Source organism: Neolamprologus brichardi, chromosome 6 (assembly GCF_056152115.1).
Source record: "Neolamprologus brichardi isolate AB-2024 chromosome 6, ASM5615211v1, whole genome shotgun sequence".
Classification (NCBI taxonomy): Eukaryota; Metazoa; Chordata; class Actinopteri; order Cichliformes; family Cichlidae; genus Neolamprologus; species Neolamprologus brichardi.
In genome coordinates, this window is record NC_142109.1 from 5,461,853 (window position 1) to 5,475,588 (window position 13,736).

Consider the following 13,736-nt stretch of genomic DNA (forward strand, 5'->3'; position numbering starts at 1 on the left):
CTTTGATGATGATGCTGGCTTTCTGCTGAAGTCTGCCAGTATAGATGTCTCTGAGGGGGGTTAGTGAGGTGCCGATTGCCCACTCTGCTGCCCTCACCACCCGCTGCAGTTTCCTCTTGTCCTCCACGGTGCAGCAGTTGAACCAGAGTGTGCAGCAGTAAGTCAGAAGGCTCTCGATGGTGGAGCGGTAGAAGTTTACTAGCAGTCTTTGGGGTAATTGGGCCTGACGTAGTTTCCTGAGGAAGTACAGCCTTTGTTGTGCTTTCCCTACCTGGTGGGAGATGTTTGTGGACCAGGTAAGGTCGGCCGAGACGTGGACTCCGAGAAACTTAAAGCTTTCTACCCTTTCTACCCCCTCCCCATCAATGTAGAGTGCTCAGATCACTTTGTTCTTCTGCAGTCGATTACATCTCCTTGGTCTTGGCTGTGTTCAGATGCAGCTTGTTGTCGTCACACCATTGCTTCAGATGCTGAACCTGCTCTCTGTAGGCTGAATCATCGTTGTTGTCGATCAGTCTTATGATGGTGGTGTCATCAGCAAATTTTATAATGGTGTTACTGGTGTGGATTGGTGAACAGTCATGGGTGAAAAGTGTGTATAATTACGCCCTAATTAAATCGAATTAAACCTAATTAAATCACCCTAATTAAATCCTTAAATACAACCTTTACAAACACAAAAAGCAACATTTAGCGACACACATAAGGTAATAAACAGACCATGTATAAAACACACATATACAAATTGTGTATACAAGTGTTGTTAGTCTGTCTTAGATCCAGCTGTGTTCCCACCTGTTGCCCATCCTCTCGTTATCCTGTGTGTATTTTAGTCCTCAGTCTCTTTCCCTGGACTCTGTAGTTTCCATGTTATCTAGTTTCCAGTACCCAGTTTCTTCCTTGTTAGAGTTTTTATTATTTTATTTTATTTTTATTTAGTTTGAGTTTCCAAGTTGAGCAATAAAGCTGGCTTCTTAAGTTCATTCCCTTGTCTCAGAGTGCCACTAACCCATCCTCTCTTATCTGGCAGTCCTCAGGTCCACTGCTTGATCCCTGTCCTACACACATGTATCCAAGCTATACTAAGCTACTTGCCTGCCTTGTCTGGTGGAAAACCTCTGTGAAACACAGAGAATCCACAAAATAAACTTGGCGCACAATGACAAGCTGTGGGAAGGGAAGGTTTTTGTAGATCCAAGGAGGAGCAGCAATGGCCACATTAAAAAAACAAAGCTGTTATTACGCAAATTTCAAGTAGAACCAGACAAAACTAACTCTGTATAATGAAGCAACCTGTGACACCAGAGTGAGGAAAGAGTAACAAAGCAACACCAGCCAAAGAAAGACAAAATAAAAATGAAATACTTCTACTTCTTCTTCTACTTCTACACTACTGTGCTTAAAATGTCATGGGTGCAACCACAAGCCAGCCATAGTATGTCGGTGAACACACATGTTACACCACCTCAGGCACTTGTGACAGACAGAGACTTAAATAAATAAACAAATAACTCTATCACAGCTGAAGGCCTGCCTGTCTGCTTCAGCTGGGAAAAGGCCAGTGTTGTGCTTTTTTAACCTTAATTGTCTTTGTTTATATAGGTAAACAGACTTTAGGCAACATGATTTATAGTTACATATAAAATAATGACCTACATATTTTATCTATATTATAATAAATCCAGTTGATTTTGAGTTTGCAGTAACTTTATAGAATTTTCTTTGCTGCGTTCTTTTTTTTTGCCCGATCTCTCCAAAAACCCCAGACATTTTTAATGTCAATGAGACATTTAACCTAGAAAAATAAAGATATATAAAAGTCACTTGCCAAAAAGTGACTGCAGTATTTACTTTGTGATGGGAATATTTTTTCTGGCTGATCACAGGGAGCACACCAGCTCTGGGACAAGCAAATTAGGCGAATGAGAGAGGGAGGGGAAACCTACCTGATTATAGCCCAGAGAAATGCTTCCCAGTAACTCACAGGTGAGCAAGCCCCAGCAAACAGCGAGGTGAACAAAATGGACATGTGACCTGATCGACTATGGTAAGTAAAAAAAACAAACAAACAAAAACTAAAGAAGTCTTTCAAACATCCAGTTACTGTAGATTTGATAGATTTGTTTTTGGTGACCATCTTTATTACCACTAAAGTCACGTGGTGTGGGTAAAGGTTGAAGAGAGCTATTAATACTCAGCTGCAGCACAGATGAGCATTAATAAAGGAGCATTAAAATTCAGCTGTCGCACACTGACATGTCTTCCACTTTACATTGTTAATTGACGCAGAGCCTGAGCTCCTATCTGTTTGTATGCATCTCTGCACTGTGTGTATTTCGGGGCGTGTGAGCGCATGCTGGCCAGAGGTGACAGTGTGTTTCCTGTGAACTGACAGGGAGTTCGTCATCTCTCTTTGTAAATTTGTCACTTCTCTTCGTAAGCCGCATGAACTCAGCTCTGTCTGGAGAACAGTACAAAGGCGGGTGAGTAAACCCAACATTTTTGGCTCTTTGATGAGGTACTTGACAGGTTGTCATTTTGAGTTATGGCCAGCTGCCCTCCTGTTTTCCGAGCAGCCGCATTGCTCCTGATTCTCTGAAGACACATTGCACAGCCCTTCAAATAACACTGGTTTTTGTGTGTGTGTGTGTGAGAACATATGCTTTACGGGCGCTTAAAGGATTTTGTTGTAGAGGTGCTAACACAGGTTGTAGTCTGGAGGGATGCAAGGGAAAAGACATAGCGACTGTGGGGTGGGGAATTATTCCGTCCATTAAGATACTAGAAGAGCACCAACTGATGTCAGTGCCATGTTTCTTTTGATTTTGACTTACACACGTCTGTTTTCTCAGCTCGATAATCATTTCATCTGAACACACTGGAGTACTTCTAACCTTTTGTTTCTTCATCTCTTCTTAGGTTTGTCTACGATGGAGGCTACGGCCAAGTTTGACTTTGAAGCTAAAGCGGAGGATGACCTGAGCTTCAAAAGAGGAGACTGCTTGAAAGTAAGGATCACACACACACAGACATGCAAACACTTCCTTGGTTTGTTTTTAGCAACATCGCTTTTCACAAAAGTCATAAAAAGTTGTCAGCATGCAAAAACATTCAAATGTCAGATTTTATATATATGTTGAGTATAAAGCAGAGTATTTTTATGTAGATTAGTGTTTTATCACACTTGTGCAACAATGGTGCACTGTACTATTCTCTGAAGTGCTCTTCAGTTCTCTGTGCAGCCAACCACGACTGCATCCTGCTGCTTAAGTCCGAGTTTCCTTCCTGTTTACGTTGCCATTGCAACAAAATCTTTATATCTTCTTGACAGAATCAAAAAGTAAAATCATATCGCAGAGGTGAACGCACAGATAACATCAAACTAGCAGACAAACATCTACAATGACTCTTGACGCAGCTTTCACACATCGCTTTTGTTAACTCAGCACCTTGCTGAAGCATTAGTTCATGTATATACACCTGCAAACTTAATCTGGGTGCTTTATTGTTATAATACATTTCAAACTATGTGAACAATGGAAAAACATTTCGATGTTGTTCCGGTGTAAACCTCTCAGAAAAGCTGTTAAAGGTGCGGTCTCCTGTAAAAAGGTGTTGGTTTTTGTAACCCGCGGCAGGGCGAGCCAATTTTATTTGTGCACTGCAGCGTTTAGTGCATGTAAATCCACTGCACCCGGATTTAAAACACTTCCATCGGTGTATTGGTGTATAGCATGTGGATATACACAAAAGGTATACAAGGAAATGGATCAGCAAAAACTCAGCCTCTAAATAACTTTCACAAACACCCACAGCTATCTCACACAGGCAAACCACAACACACACACACACAGAACTAATCATAACTGAGAGAAAAAATATTCTCAGTTTCTACAGTGTAGGCCATCTGGTACTTTGGCCTAGAAAATGGCTTAAAAGGACCCATCTATATCTATAGATATATCTATAGATATAAACACTACTATAAAGCTTTACTGGAACACTTGAACATCACAGTAAAACACAAAGTCTCTACATAATCATGCATCTTCAGGGAAACTTAAAGCACGGTTAGTACACGTGACAGTGACAACCGATACACTTGAAGAAGTAACAAGACAACCCCCAAATAAAATGGTTTTGCAGGCGATTTCTCCGTAGCGCCCCTGAATTTTCCTCGAGTTTTGCCTTTTTATTCATTTCCTTGTGACTGCTGATAGCACCAGACAACACCTGCAGCCCATTCAGGTTGTACATGTAGTCTGACTCTTACAGGAGGGAAGTGTTGCTGTGTCTTCCAGCACAGTCTCAGGAGTGTAGAAGGAGATACAAGGAGACAGGCTGTTACACGAGGACAGTGTTGGACAAGTTACTTGAAAAAAGTAATTAGTTACTAATTACTGATTACTTGTCCAAGAGGGTAATCCTGTTATTTTACTGATTATTTATTTTCCAAAGTAATTAGTTACGTTACTACTCAGTTATTTAAAAAAAAACATGGTACACAACCAATAGACCTTTCAGACCAATTCTATTTTTTCTATATAACCCATCATATAAAATTGAATCAAATAAATGTCTCCTTTTAAAACTTTTTTATTAGTTTTAATCTTTTAACTTTATGCACATTGCATCAAGCAATGTGCATAAAAATATGCATATAAATATTCCAGCATATAAGATAAAACAATGTTTTGTGTTTACACTCTCTTTTTCAAACAGACTCAATTAAAACACAACAAAAAATAAACAAAATCGAAGATTCAGCCGAACTGAGTCCTGTTACTCTTAAATCTATTTTCACCTGTTTAGCAGGTGGGGCGAGTGGAGGTTTGCCCGGTGCTGCAGCGATCATGTCAGTGGGGGGATCCGGGGGTTTCTCTGTGAATTTCACATTCCCGTGGCGGCTTGCTAGGTACTTGCTCTGATTTGAAGTTTAATTTTTTGCTGTAGAAAGAAGTTTTTTCCCACACAGAGTGTACAGCTAATGTTAATGTTTTTGTCACTTTTTACAGAATCAAACTCAAAGTAATGCCAGTACTTCCAAGCTTTAAACGCTGCATGGTCGTTCTCTCTCACACACTCCATATTATCCATTGTTGATCTGCACACGTCTGTTGCTGCCACAGACGTCACATGCTCGTATGTCATTTTTATGAGACACTCTCACAAACAAAATCAGGATTTAGTAATGCATGCAATAGTAATCCCTTACTTTATTCGTTAATAGGATTACAGTTACTGCCCATCTCTGCAGAGGAAGATCTGAATAGGGTCACAGAAGGGCATCAGCCCAGCAGCACGACCCTTATGTGCTCCTTTCTGTGAGGCGGAACAGGAGGACAGTAGTGATTTTTGATACGGGCGACATGGGCGGTTGTCCGTGGTGGGTGCGGCATCACGAGCATCGGTAAAAAAACGTTGCTCGTACCCATGCTGCCCCGACATCATGCCAGCTCATTTTGGGGATGGCATAGGCACCGATCGGTGTTCTTACTGCCATTTACTGGGAGTAAGGACGCCCTCCGTTTGCGAGGTGCGCCTGCTGCTTGCGGCACAGGGAGGAGAGGGCCGGGCGGCGGGGGATTCTCTGGCTGGCTGGAGCAGCATCTAATAACCAACTTGCAAAATAAAACAAAATAAAAACAAACCAACAAACACAAAAACACCAGACTTTACAATACAGACTTATCACTCAGTTATAAATGAGGGCCGGCTGCTTCTATTTGGAAGCAGCCGGCCCCCTTTCGACAGGTTGTGTGAGACTTTAAATCATCAAACTGTAAATTATAAATTTGTTATTGATCCCTTTACCCCGAGTCCTAAAGTGTATATTTATTTTCTTACTCTTCTTATATTTATTGTTTGTTTACTTGCACTGCTGTAACTGAAGCCTCGTCATCTCGTCTCTACATACTGTACTGTATATAGCAGAGATGACAATAAAGTTTACTTTGACTTCAGCAGCAAGCAGGCGCACCGAGGGGTCTCGCGATCACTTTTCGCGTACAGAATTTCAAAAAAAAAAAAATCAGTAGACACTGATGTAGCTTACTGAATCTTTTGGACTGTGTTCGGCACAATATTAATTAGTCATTGTCAATTGTTGATTTGTCCTATTCTCATTGTATAATGAATTATAATGGCTGTTTGTTAGCTGTTTGCATGCTATGCATACTTTCTCTCTCTCTTCATATACATATGTGTGTGTGTGTGTTTATGTTTATCTGGTTAAATTCAGTATGGTTCCGACAACAGTTTTTTCAATAAAATATGTTAATGTATAATCTTTAATATATTTTATGTGTCGGTGGGGGGTTGGGGTAGAGGGGCGGCAGAGGGGGTGTTCGCCCAGGGCACCAAACAGGCTAGGACCGCCACTGCAGGAGGAACACTGCCAATGAAATTACCTCCAGTGGGACACTCGTGTCCATATTTCTGCCACACTGTTAGGAGCAGAGCCCAGTGTCATTAAATGAGAACCTGTGTTCACAGACCAGGACCATGCAACTTGATTGGCATTCACCAGAGATCACTATAACTGCTGTAGCTTGAGTGCCTGTGATATTATTTTCAGTTGTACTCCAAAATCTGCATTATGTACTGTCAGAGTTTAGTTGGCAGCACACAGGGATCTGCAAATAAGTGGAAGGCTGTGAGTATACACCATTAAGTGACACCTTTAGCAAAACTGGCCTAATATAGTGAAGAACCCTCTTGTGGCACTGAACTAGAATTGTTCTATCGGCACATGGACACAAAACTATTGTTCAAGACCAGAGATGGGCAGTAACGCGTTACTTGTAACGCGTTACTGTAATCCGATTACTTTTTTCAAGTAACGAGTAAAGTAAGGGATTACTACTGCAAAAACGGTAATTAGATTACCGTTACTTTCCCGTAGGAACGCTGCGTTACTGCGTTACTAAAAACGTGATTTTTTTGCGAGAATGTCTCATGACAGTGACGTAAGCGGGTGCCACATTGGTGACAACAGCTGTGTGCAGATCAACAATGGATAATATATCGAGTGCGGGAGAGAGTATGAGCGTGCAGCGTTTAAAGTGTGGAAGTACTGACCTTACTTTGAGTTTGAGTCCATAAAAAGTGACAAAAACATTAGTGTCCGTTGTACGTGGGAAGAAAACTTCTTTTTACAGTGAAGAAAACCCCCGCTAAACTTCCAAGCAAGCACCGAGTGCGCAACGACATAATGGGAAACTCAGAGAAACTCGCGGATTCTTCCACTGACCGCTGCGCACACCTGCACCAAGGTAAACCTCCGCCTAACCTACTCCTGCTTTACAGGTGAAAATAGAGCAAAAGGACCGCTAGTCTTTGATGTTATTTATTTTCTGCTGTGTTTTACTTGCATCTATTTGAAAGAGTGAGTGTAAACACAAAACATATTTTATTTTATGTGCTGGAATGTGCAGAAAATAGGTTTAAATATTGAACAAATTTCTTCCAGTCAGAGAATGTTGCATATAATTAAATTTTTGCTTGATGCATAAAGTTAAAAGATTTAAACTAATAAAACAAGTTTTAAAAAGAGACTTTTCCATTTGATTACATTTTGTATGATGGATTATGTAGAAAAAGTAGAATTGGGCTGAAGATCTATCGCTTTATCACCTATTCAGGTTGTAAATCGTGTTGTTAAAAAGTAACTAAGTAATTAATTACTTTTGAAAATAAGTAATCAGTAAAGTAACGGGATTACTTTTTTGGGGAAGTAATCAGTAATTAGTTACTGATTACTTTTTTCAAGTAACTTGACCAACACTGTTCAAGACAGGATAAAAGAGGATCCTTTGGGTCCTGTGGGTCGTGGGGTGGGTCCCACTTTGATCACGGTTATTTAGCTGAATCCCCTTGATGCCTGGATCATCTCCAGTTGAGCAGTTTTGGACTGTTGTCATTACTATGGAGGGTGTGGTTGGTTTGCAGCAGTGTATAATCAGGCGATAGGTAAACAAAATCCATTTGAATAAATGTCAACAACCAGTGTTTCCCAGCAGAATGCTGTGCAGTAAAAAAGATCATTAATGTTCACATCACCTGTCAGTGAATTTAAGCTTGTGGCTGATTGGTGGACATGTATCCATGCTGATGCACAGAGATCAGGCATTGCTCCGGGTGGGAGTGGCTGTTTCACCATTTTAATATACTTCATTTTGGCATAATTACAGTTATTATTTTTTATTTTATACTATGTGGATTTTGTATGTTTGTCACATTCATTTTATCGTTAAGTAAATTAGTTAAAATGTTTAATAATAAATAATATGTGAAAATGTTTCTGATCACTTTTTTTATTCCCCCCCCCCCCCCCCCAAAAAAAAAAAAATTCAAATTGTTCAAATTGTTATGTATTTAATGTACCTAATAAGGTCATAATAAAATAATGCGATATTTAGAATCCCTATATATTATTCCCTATTGCCTGTATGTTGTCAATACTAACAATGGCAGTAAAAAACTTAGATTTCAACAGCTTTATGGAGAATTATTATTACTTTGACCTTCAGACCAATCTATTAGCCTTATAGGAAAGGTCAGAGGTCAAATGTGACATAAATCCTTATATCGTACTTTCTATATTCTAGACTTTTTGTTCATTTTTGACCAATAAATCATGAAGTTGGCCTCACAGACAGATTTTAATGGATCGTTAACGTGATCTGACTGTTTTCATGTATGTGTGTTGTGTGATTGTGTAAATTAGATTCTGCAAACATCTGGGAACTGGTACAGAGCAGAGCACAATGGAGCTATGGGCTTTGTCCCAAAAAACTATATCGACATTCACATCCCCAGGTAAAACCATGTTTTCATAGGTTTTTTTTTTCCAAATTAACCTCCTTCTAGCTTCTGTATTTATGTATTTACACTTGTTAATAATTTCAAAGTACATTATGTAGCTGACTTGCATTTACTTACTTACTTTAGCATGTGATCACTTTATCCTATATAGTTTCTTGCCTGCAAATTATGCATTTTTACCTCCTTCAGCACCGTCAGGTTTTGTGTCACTGCTTGAACTCTATGTTTCCTGCTCCCCATCTCCTACGTCTGTTCTCCCCTGTCTCCTTAATAACTTCAGCTGGTATCAGGAAAACACCAGTCGCACTGACGCCCAGGAGATACTGATGTCACAGCCCGTGGGGGCCTTTCTCATACGAAGCAGCCGAAAACCATCTCCAGGCGACTTCTCCATCTCTGTCAGGTGCATTTAGCATGTTTGAGTTTGCAGGTTATCTTTACCCCACTAACTAAAAATCATGTATTCAGACTGATTAATCTATCAGCCTAACAACTGCTAACAGCTAGACCATTAACATTTGCAATTCTGTGCCAACTCTACACATTTGCTGTTCTTCCATTTCACAAACATTATATATATCTAACAATGTGAAATGCTGGTGTTTAGTTTAAAAGAGGCAAATGTTTCTTCAAATTCAGTCACACAGGGTCACTGTGAGGGGGAGCGTCGCCCACTGGTGATGCCTTTCATGTAGGAACGTAGTGACTCAGCCTTTGTCTGGGGTTTCCACAGAGCTCCTATTTTTCCAGTTTTTGGAGAAATACCTCACATATTTAACACGCCTTCTCCCCTTTGCAAGACATGACATGTAGTCTTGTATTTAGGGTGAAGAAATTACAGTAGACATGAATGGCTCGCTTTTGTCTATAGTGGTTATCATGTTGGCTTCCAGTACGGCAATTTACACAGTGTGTGTGTGTGTGTTTATTTTTTGTCCCGCACCTTGTTTTTTCTTTGCATGTTCACTGCTCAACATTTAATTTTGTTCTTCTCGGAATTCTTTTTTTTTGTCAGTGTTTCTCACAGTCACACAGTTGTGGGCAAGAGTAAGTATGAATATGTGCTAATTAAGAGTCAACCACTTCCTTCAGATGATTCACTTTCGTTCTTTCTCTGAAACTTACCTGCTTGCAGCAGTCTGATATTGATGAGCTAATCTTTTAAGGTCCAGACCGATACTACTAAAATGATGAATACCTGAGGCATTCAAATTTTATATTGAAACTATAGAGACTTTTAAATTGTGTTGTTTATTCTAACAAAACTTGTCTTCAAGGTCTTTTTTGTATGTTTGCCATAGGTTCATCAATGTTTTCTCTTTCACTGCACTGTTGAGTGCTGATGCGATATAGTAGCAGCATATATCTGTGTGTGTGTGTGTGTGTCCGTGCATGTGTGTGGGCGTGTGTGTCTGTATCCGTGTGTGTGTGTCCATGTCCTTGCGTGTGTGTCTGTGTGTCCGTGTGTGTGTGTGTGAGTGCAAGTGTGTCAGCGTGTGTGTGTGCATGCATGCATGTCTGTGCTCTAAATTGTTAATCAGACAACAGCGAACCCTCTGAGCAAATAATTGAATATTTAATTTTGAAATAAAAACTTTATGCAACTATTATAATTATAATTACAATTATAAAGATGTTTCATCTTTTAGATTTGCATACATTGTTTTATTCACCTCATCTACCTTCTCCCTCCGTGTGGCTAGTTGCTGCAATGAGAGAGTGGCTGTTTGTTTGAGGACAAACGGAAAAAAAAATACTCTGGCCTAATTACAAAGTAGTAGTTTCCTTCATGTGTGAGGGACACTCACCAGCTGCTGGATAAGTTTTAACTTGCTAATACCAGGTTGAAATTTTTGCCTTCTGAATGGACAAAGTGTTAGAAACATTCAAAGTTTTTCACTTATACTGACACAATAGCACAGTTGCTGTACATTTCTTGGCTGCACTTCCATGATGTGAATCTCCCTTTCCACCACCTGCCAAAGATGCTCTGCTAGGTTGAACTCTGATGACTGTGGAGGCCATTTGAGTACAGTGAATGCACTGTCATGTTCAAGAAACCAGTGCGTGATGATTTCATGCCGTGTTATTCTGCTTGAAGCACTCATCAGAAAATGGGTGCACTATGGTCATAAAGGGATGGATATGGTCAGGAACAATACTCAGACAGGCTGCCTGGTGTAGTCTTCTGCTGCTGTAGCCCATATGTTTCATGGTTTAATGACTTCTGTGCTCAGAGACATTCTGGTCATAAGTGGAGTTACTGTTGCCTTCCTAATAGCTTGAAGCTCCTCTCCACCCAGAGAACAGCAGCTCACTGGATTCTTTCTCTTTTTCAGAACATTTTCTGTAAATGCCAGAGATGCACACCAACGATCATGCCATGTTCAAAGTGACATAAATCCCCTTTCTTCCCCATTCTGATCCTCAGTTAGAACAGCAGCAGGTTGTTTAATCATGTCTAATTGCTTAAATACTTTCTGCTGCGGCACTGTGATTGACTAAAAAGATACTTGTGCTTATGAGCAAATGAATAGGAGTACCTAATAAAATGGCTGGTGAGGGTATAACAGCACAATGTCTCACATTTTATAAGGATGGAACAAACATAAGTAGTCATTGTAGTCATCGATGAAGTCATTGTAGTACATGGAATGAAATACGGAAATGCAGATAAAAAGGATCCTAGTTTTCATCTTATACCCTTTTAGACATCCAGCAGATGTTCAGCACTTCAGGGTGATGCGTGACAGCAGAGGGCAGTACTACCTGTGGTCAGAGAAGTTTCCCTCACTCAATCAGCTGGTGGAATACTATAAAAAAACATCCATCTCCAAACAGAGTCTACTATTGCTCAAAGAGACACAAAAAGAGGTAAGGGCTAAAGATTGAAACCTGCCTGGAAACGTACACAGTCATTGTGTCATTATTAGTGCTGTCACTATCTGGTGCTGTCAGTGGATTTAACAGGAGTCGCAGAATGACAAGGTAGCCATAAGGGAAACGCTAATGTGACTTGTTTATGCCCCAACAGGAAAGAGGAGACTCAAATAAGCTTCAACCTCCTCTTCCTATTTGTCCACGTTCTGATCGTGCGCCTTCTCCAGCACCACGACAGGTACACAACTCTGTGCGTAAGTCTGTGGTTACACTGATGACTGTGGACTTGCGATCTGTGAAATGTGTGTAAGATACAGTGTCTCCCTGTCCATGTAGACTGTGTGACTGTACAGTTTCAGTTTCAGGCGTGCATGCACAACTTTTAGTCAGAGTAGTTAAGTCTTTGACCTTTGATTTGCTGTACACTTTTATGTAAATGCCAACTTCTAAGGAGCCTACAATTATAATAAGCCCCAGTGGGCATTTTTAAATTACATTTAGCTCTTCTTTGCCCAAATTCAGACAGGTCTGTCTCTTTAAATCTCTGCACATAGTAAATAAAACTTTGAAAATTGGGCTGAAAATTAGCCAGTGACAGTTAGCTGATAACATATAGAGTACTGATAAGTTTATCTATGTCTTCTGTCTTCCTCTGTTGTATCTAGCGCAAAACCTCCCACACAACGCAGGTCAGAGCCCTTTACGATTTCAAGGCAGAAGAGGCAGACGAGCTGGAGTTCAGTGCAGGGGATATCATTGAGGTTTTGGAGGTCTCTGACCAGACCTGGTGGAAAGGTCAGCTAAGGGGCAAAAAAGGCCTTTTCCCCTCCAACTACACCAAACCCATCTGAGAGGACCGCCCACAGGCAAACATCTGTAAAACTACTGCAACTTTTTAGTCAAACATCTAATGCTGGTTTTGTTTGTCTTTCTGAGATTAAATTTCAAACTTAGAGCAACTCAAAACTGCTAGCAGGAAAAGGCTCACCAATACACCAAGCATGCGAGATTTTAATTTTCATTATGTCAAGGATAGCGTTCATGTTTGTCATTGACAAGACATAAAAAGCCCAAGTCAAGATAAAAACAATGTTTTTTTCTGTTTTTTAATGAAAACGTATTTCATGTATCGATCTGTCCTGCCCAGTGGTGATGTCTAATTCAGTGCTATTTGGAAAAGTATTTAAGTTTCAATTGTAAGGTACCTAATGCTATTATTTCTGAGAGAAATCATTCCATTTACAAATGCATTTTACGCATGATCAGTGTCGCCGCATGAACGCTACTCTGTAAACTTTTTTTGTCAGCCTTATGATTAAGTTTGTTGTACTTTTTCATCACATCATGGTGTTGGATTCCTAACAAGGCCCACGTTTTAGTACTGTAATTTATGAACTTTTGAAGTTGTTGCTGATTGCTCAGACTCCACACAAAAAAAAGGTATTGTGCAGACATATTATAAGTAGCCTAAACCATCCAGCGGGTTCAGTCATGTGTGTGTCCATGTCTGAAAAGTAATAAAAGCATTTTAGGACACTCTGAAGTCTAAAAGTAAAAGTTCTTGTGTGTCATGTCCCGTATACTAATAATAAAGCAGATTTATATTCCAGTATTTCAGTTCAGTTCGGTTCGGTTGTGGCCAGAGTATTTTAAGAACAACACAAATGTGTTTTAGACATTCTCGAAATAGACCCTAGAAGTTGTTTCACTTTATTTAGGGCATATGACACTGCTTATCTTGTTTGGCCCACATATAAAGTGCGTGTTTGTTCGGTTTATTACCTGGGCTGACCTTATCAAGGCTGCTAAGAAAGAAAAGAAAACTCCCAATAGCTTCAGAGTACGTGTTTCTATAGCTCTCGGGACAAACATGTGCTGCATTCAATGTCGGTGTGTAATTTGGTCAATCTGACTGAAAGCAGAAATCTTTTCATCCTCACTTTTAAATTTAAAAATGTATATTATTAATCATATTCATTTCTAAGATTCTCTGGATGTGTTTTGGTATGATTTGGGCTTCCACAATGAAA

The 13,736-nt window shown here is 39.9% G+C and overlaps 1 protein-coding gene across 1 annotated transcript; it reads left to right on the forward strand.

The window, feature by feature from the left end:
* Positions 1-2,452: 2,452 nt before the first annotated feature.
* Positions 2,453-13,177, forward strand: grap2b (GRB2 related adaptor protein 2b). The gene is made up of 7 exons (XM_087842460.1): positions 2,453-2,483; positions 2,920-3,008; positions 8,729-8,820; positions 9,107-9,229; positions 11,538-11,700; positions 11,861-11,944; positions 12,372-13,177. The coding sequence occupies exons 2-7, from the start codon at positions 2,931-2,933 to the stop codon at positions 12,555-12,557; spliced, it is 726 nt and encodes a 241-aa protein (XP_087698586.1). The 5' UTR covers positions 2,453-2,483; positions 2,920-2,930; the 3' UTR covers positions 12,558-13,177.
* The last annotated feature ends 559 nt before the right edge of the window (positions 13,178-13,736 follow it).

What these genes read in the sequence shown, in the direction of transcription:
- grap2b (XM_087842460.1), top strand. Translation starts at nt 2,931, where the DNA reads ATGGAGGCTACGGCCAAGTTTGACTTTGAAGCTAAAGCGGAGGATGAC. An exon ending in ATCGACATTCACATCCCCAG is followed by an intron (nt 8,821 to 9,106) that starts GTAAAACCATGT and finishes TAATAACTTCAG; the next exon opens with CTGGTATCAGGAAAACACCA. An exon ending in GACTTCTCCATCTCTGTCAG is followed by an intron (nt 9,230 to 11,537) that starts GTGCATTTAGCA and finishes ATACCCTTTTAG; the next exon opens with ACATCCAGCAGATGTTCAGC.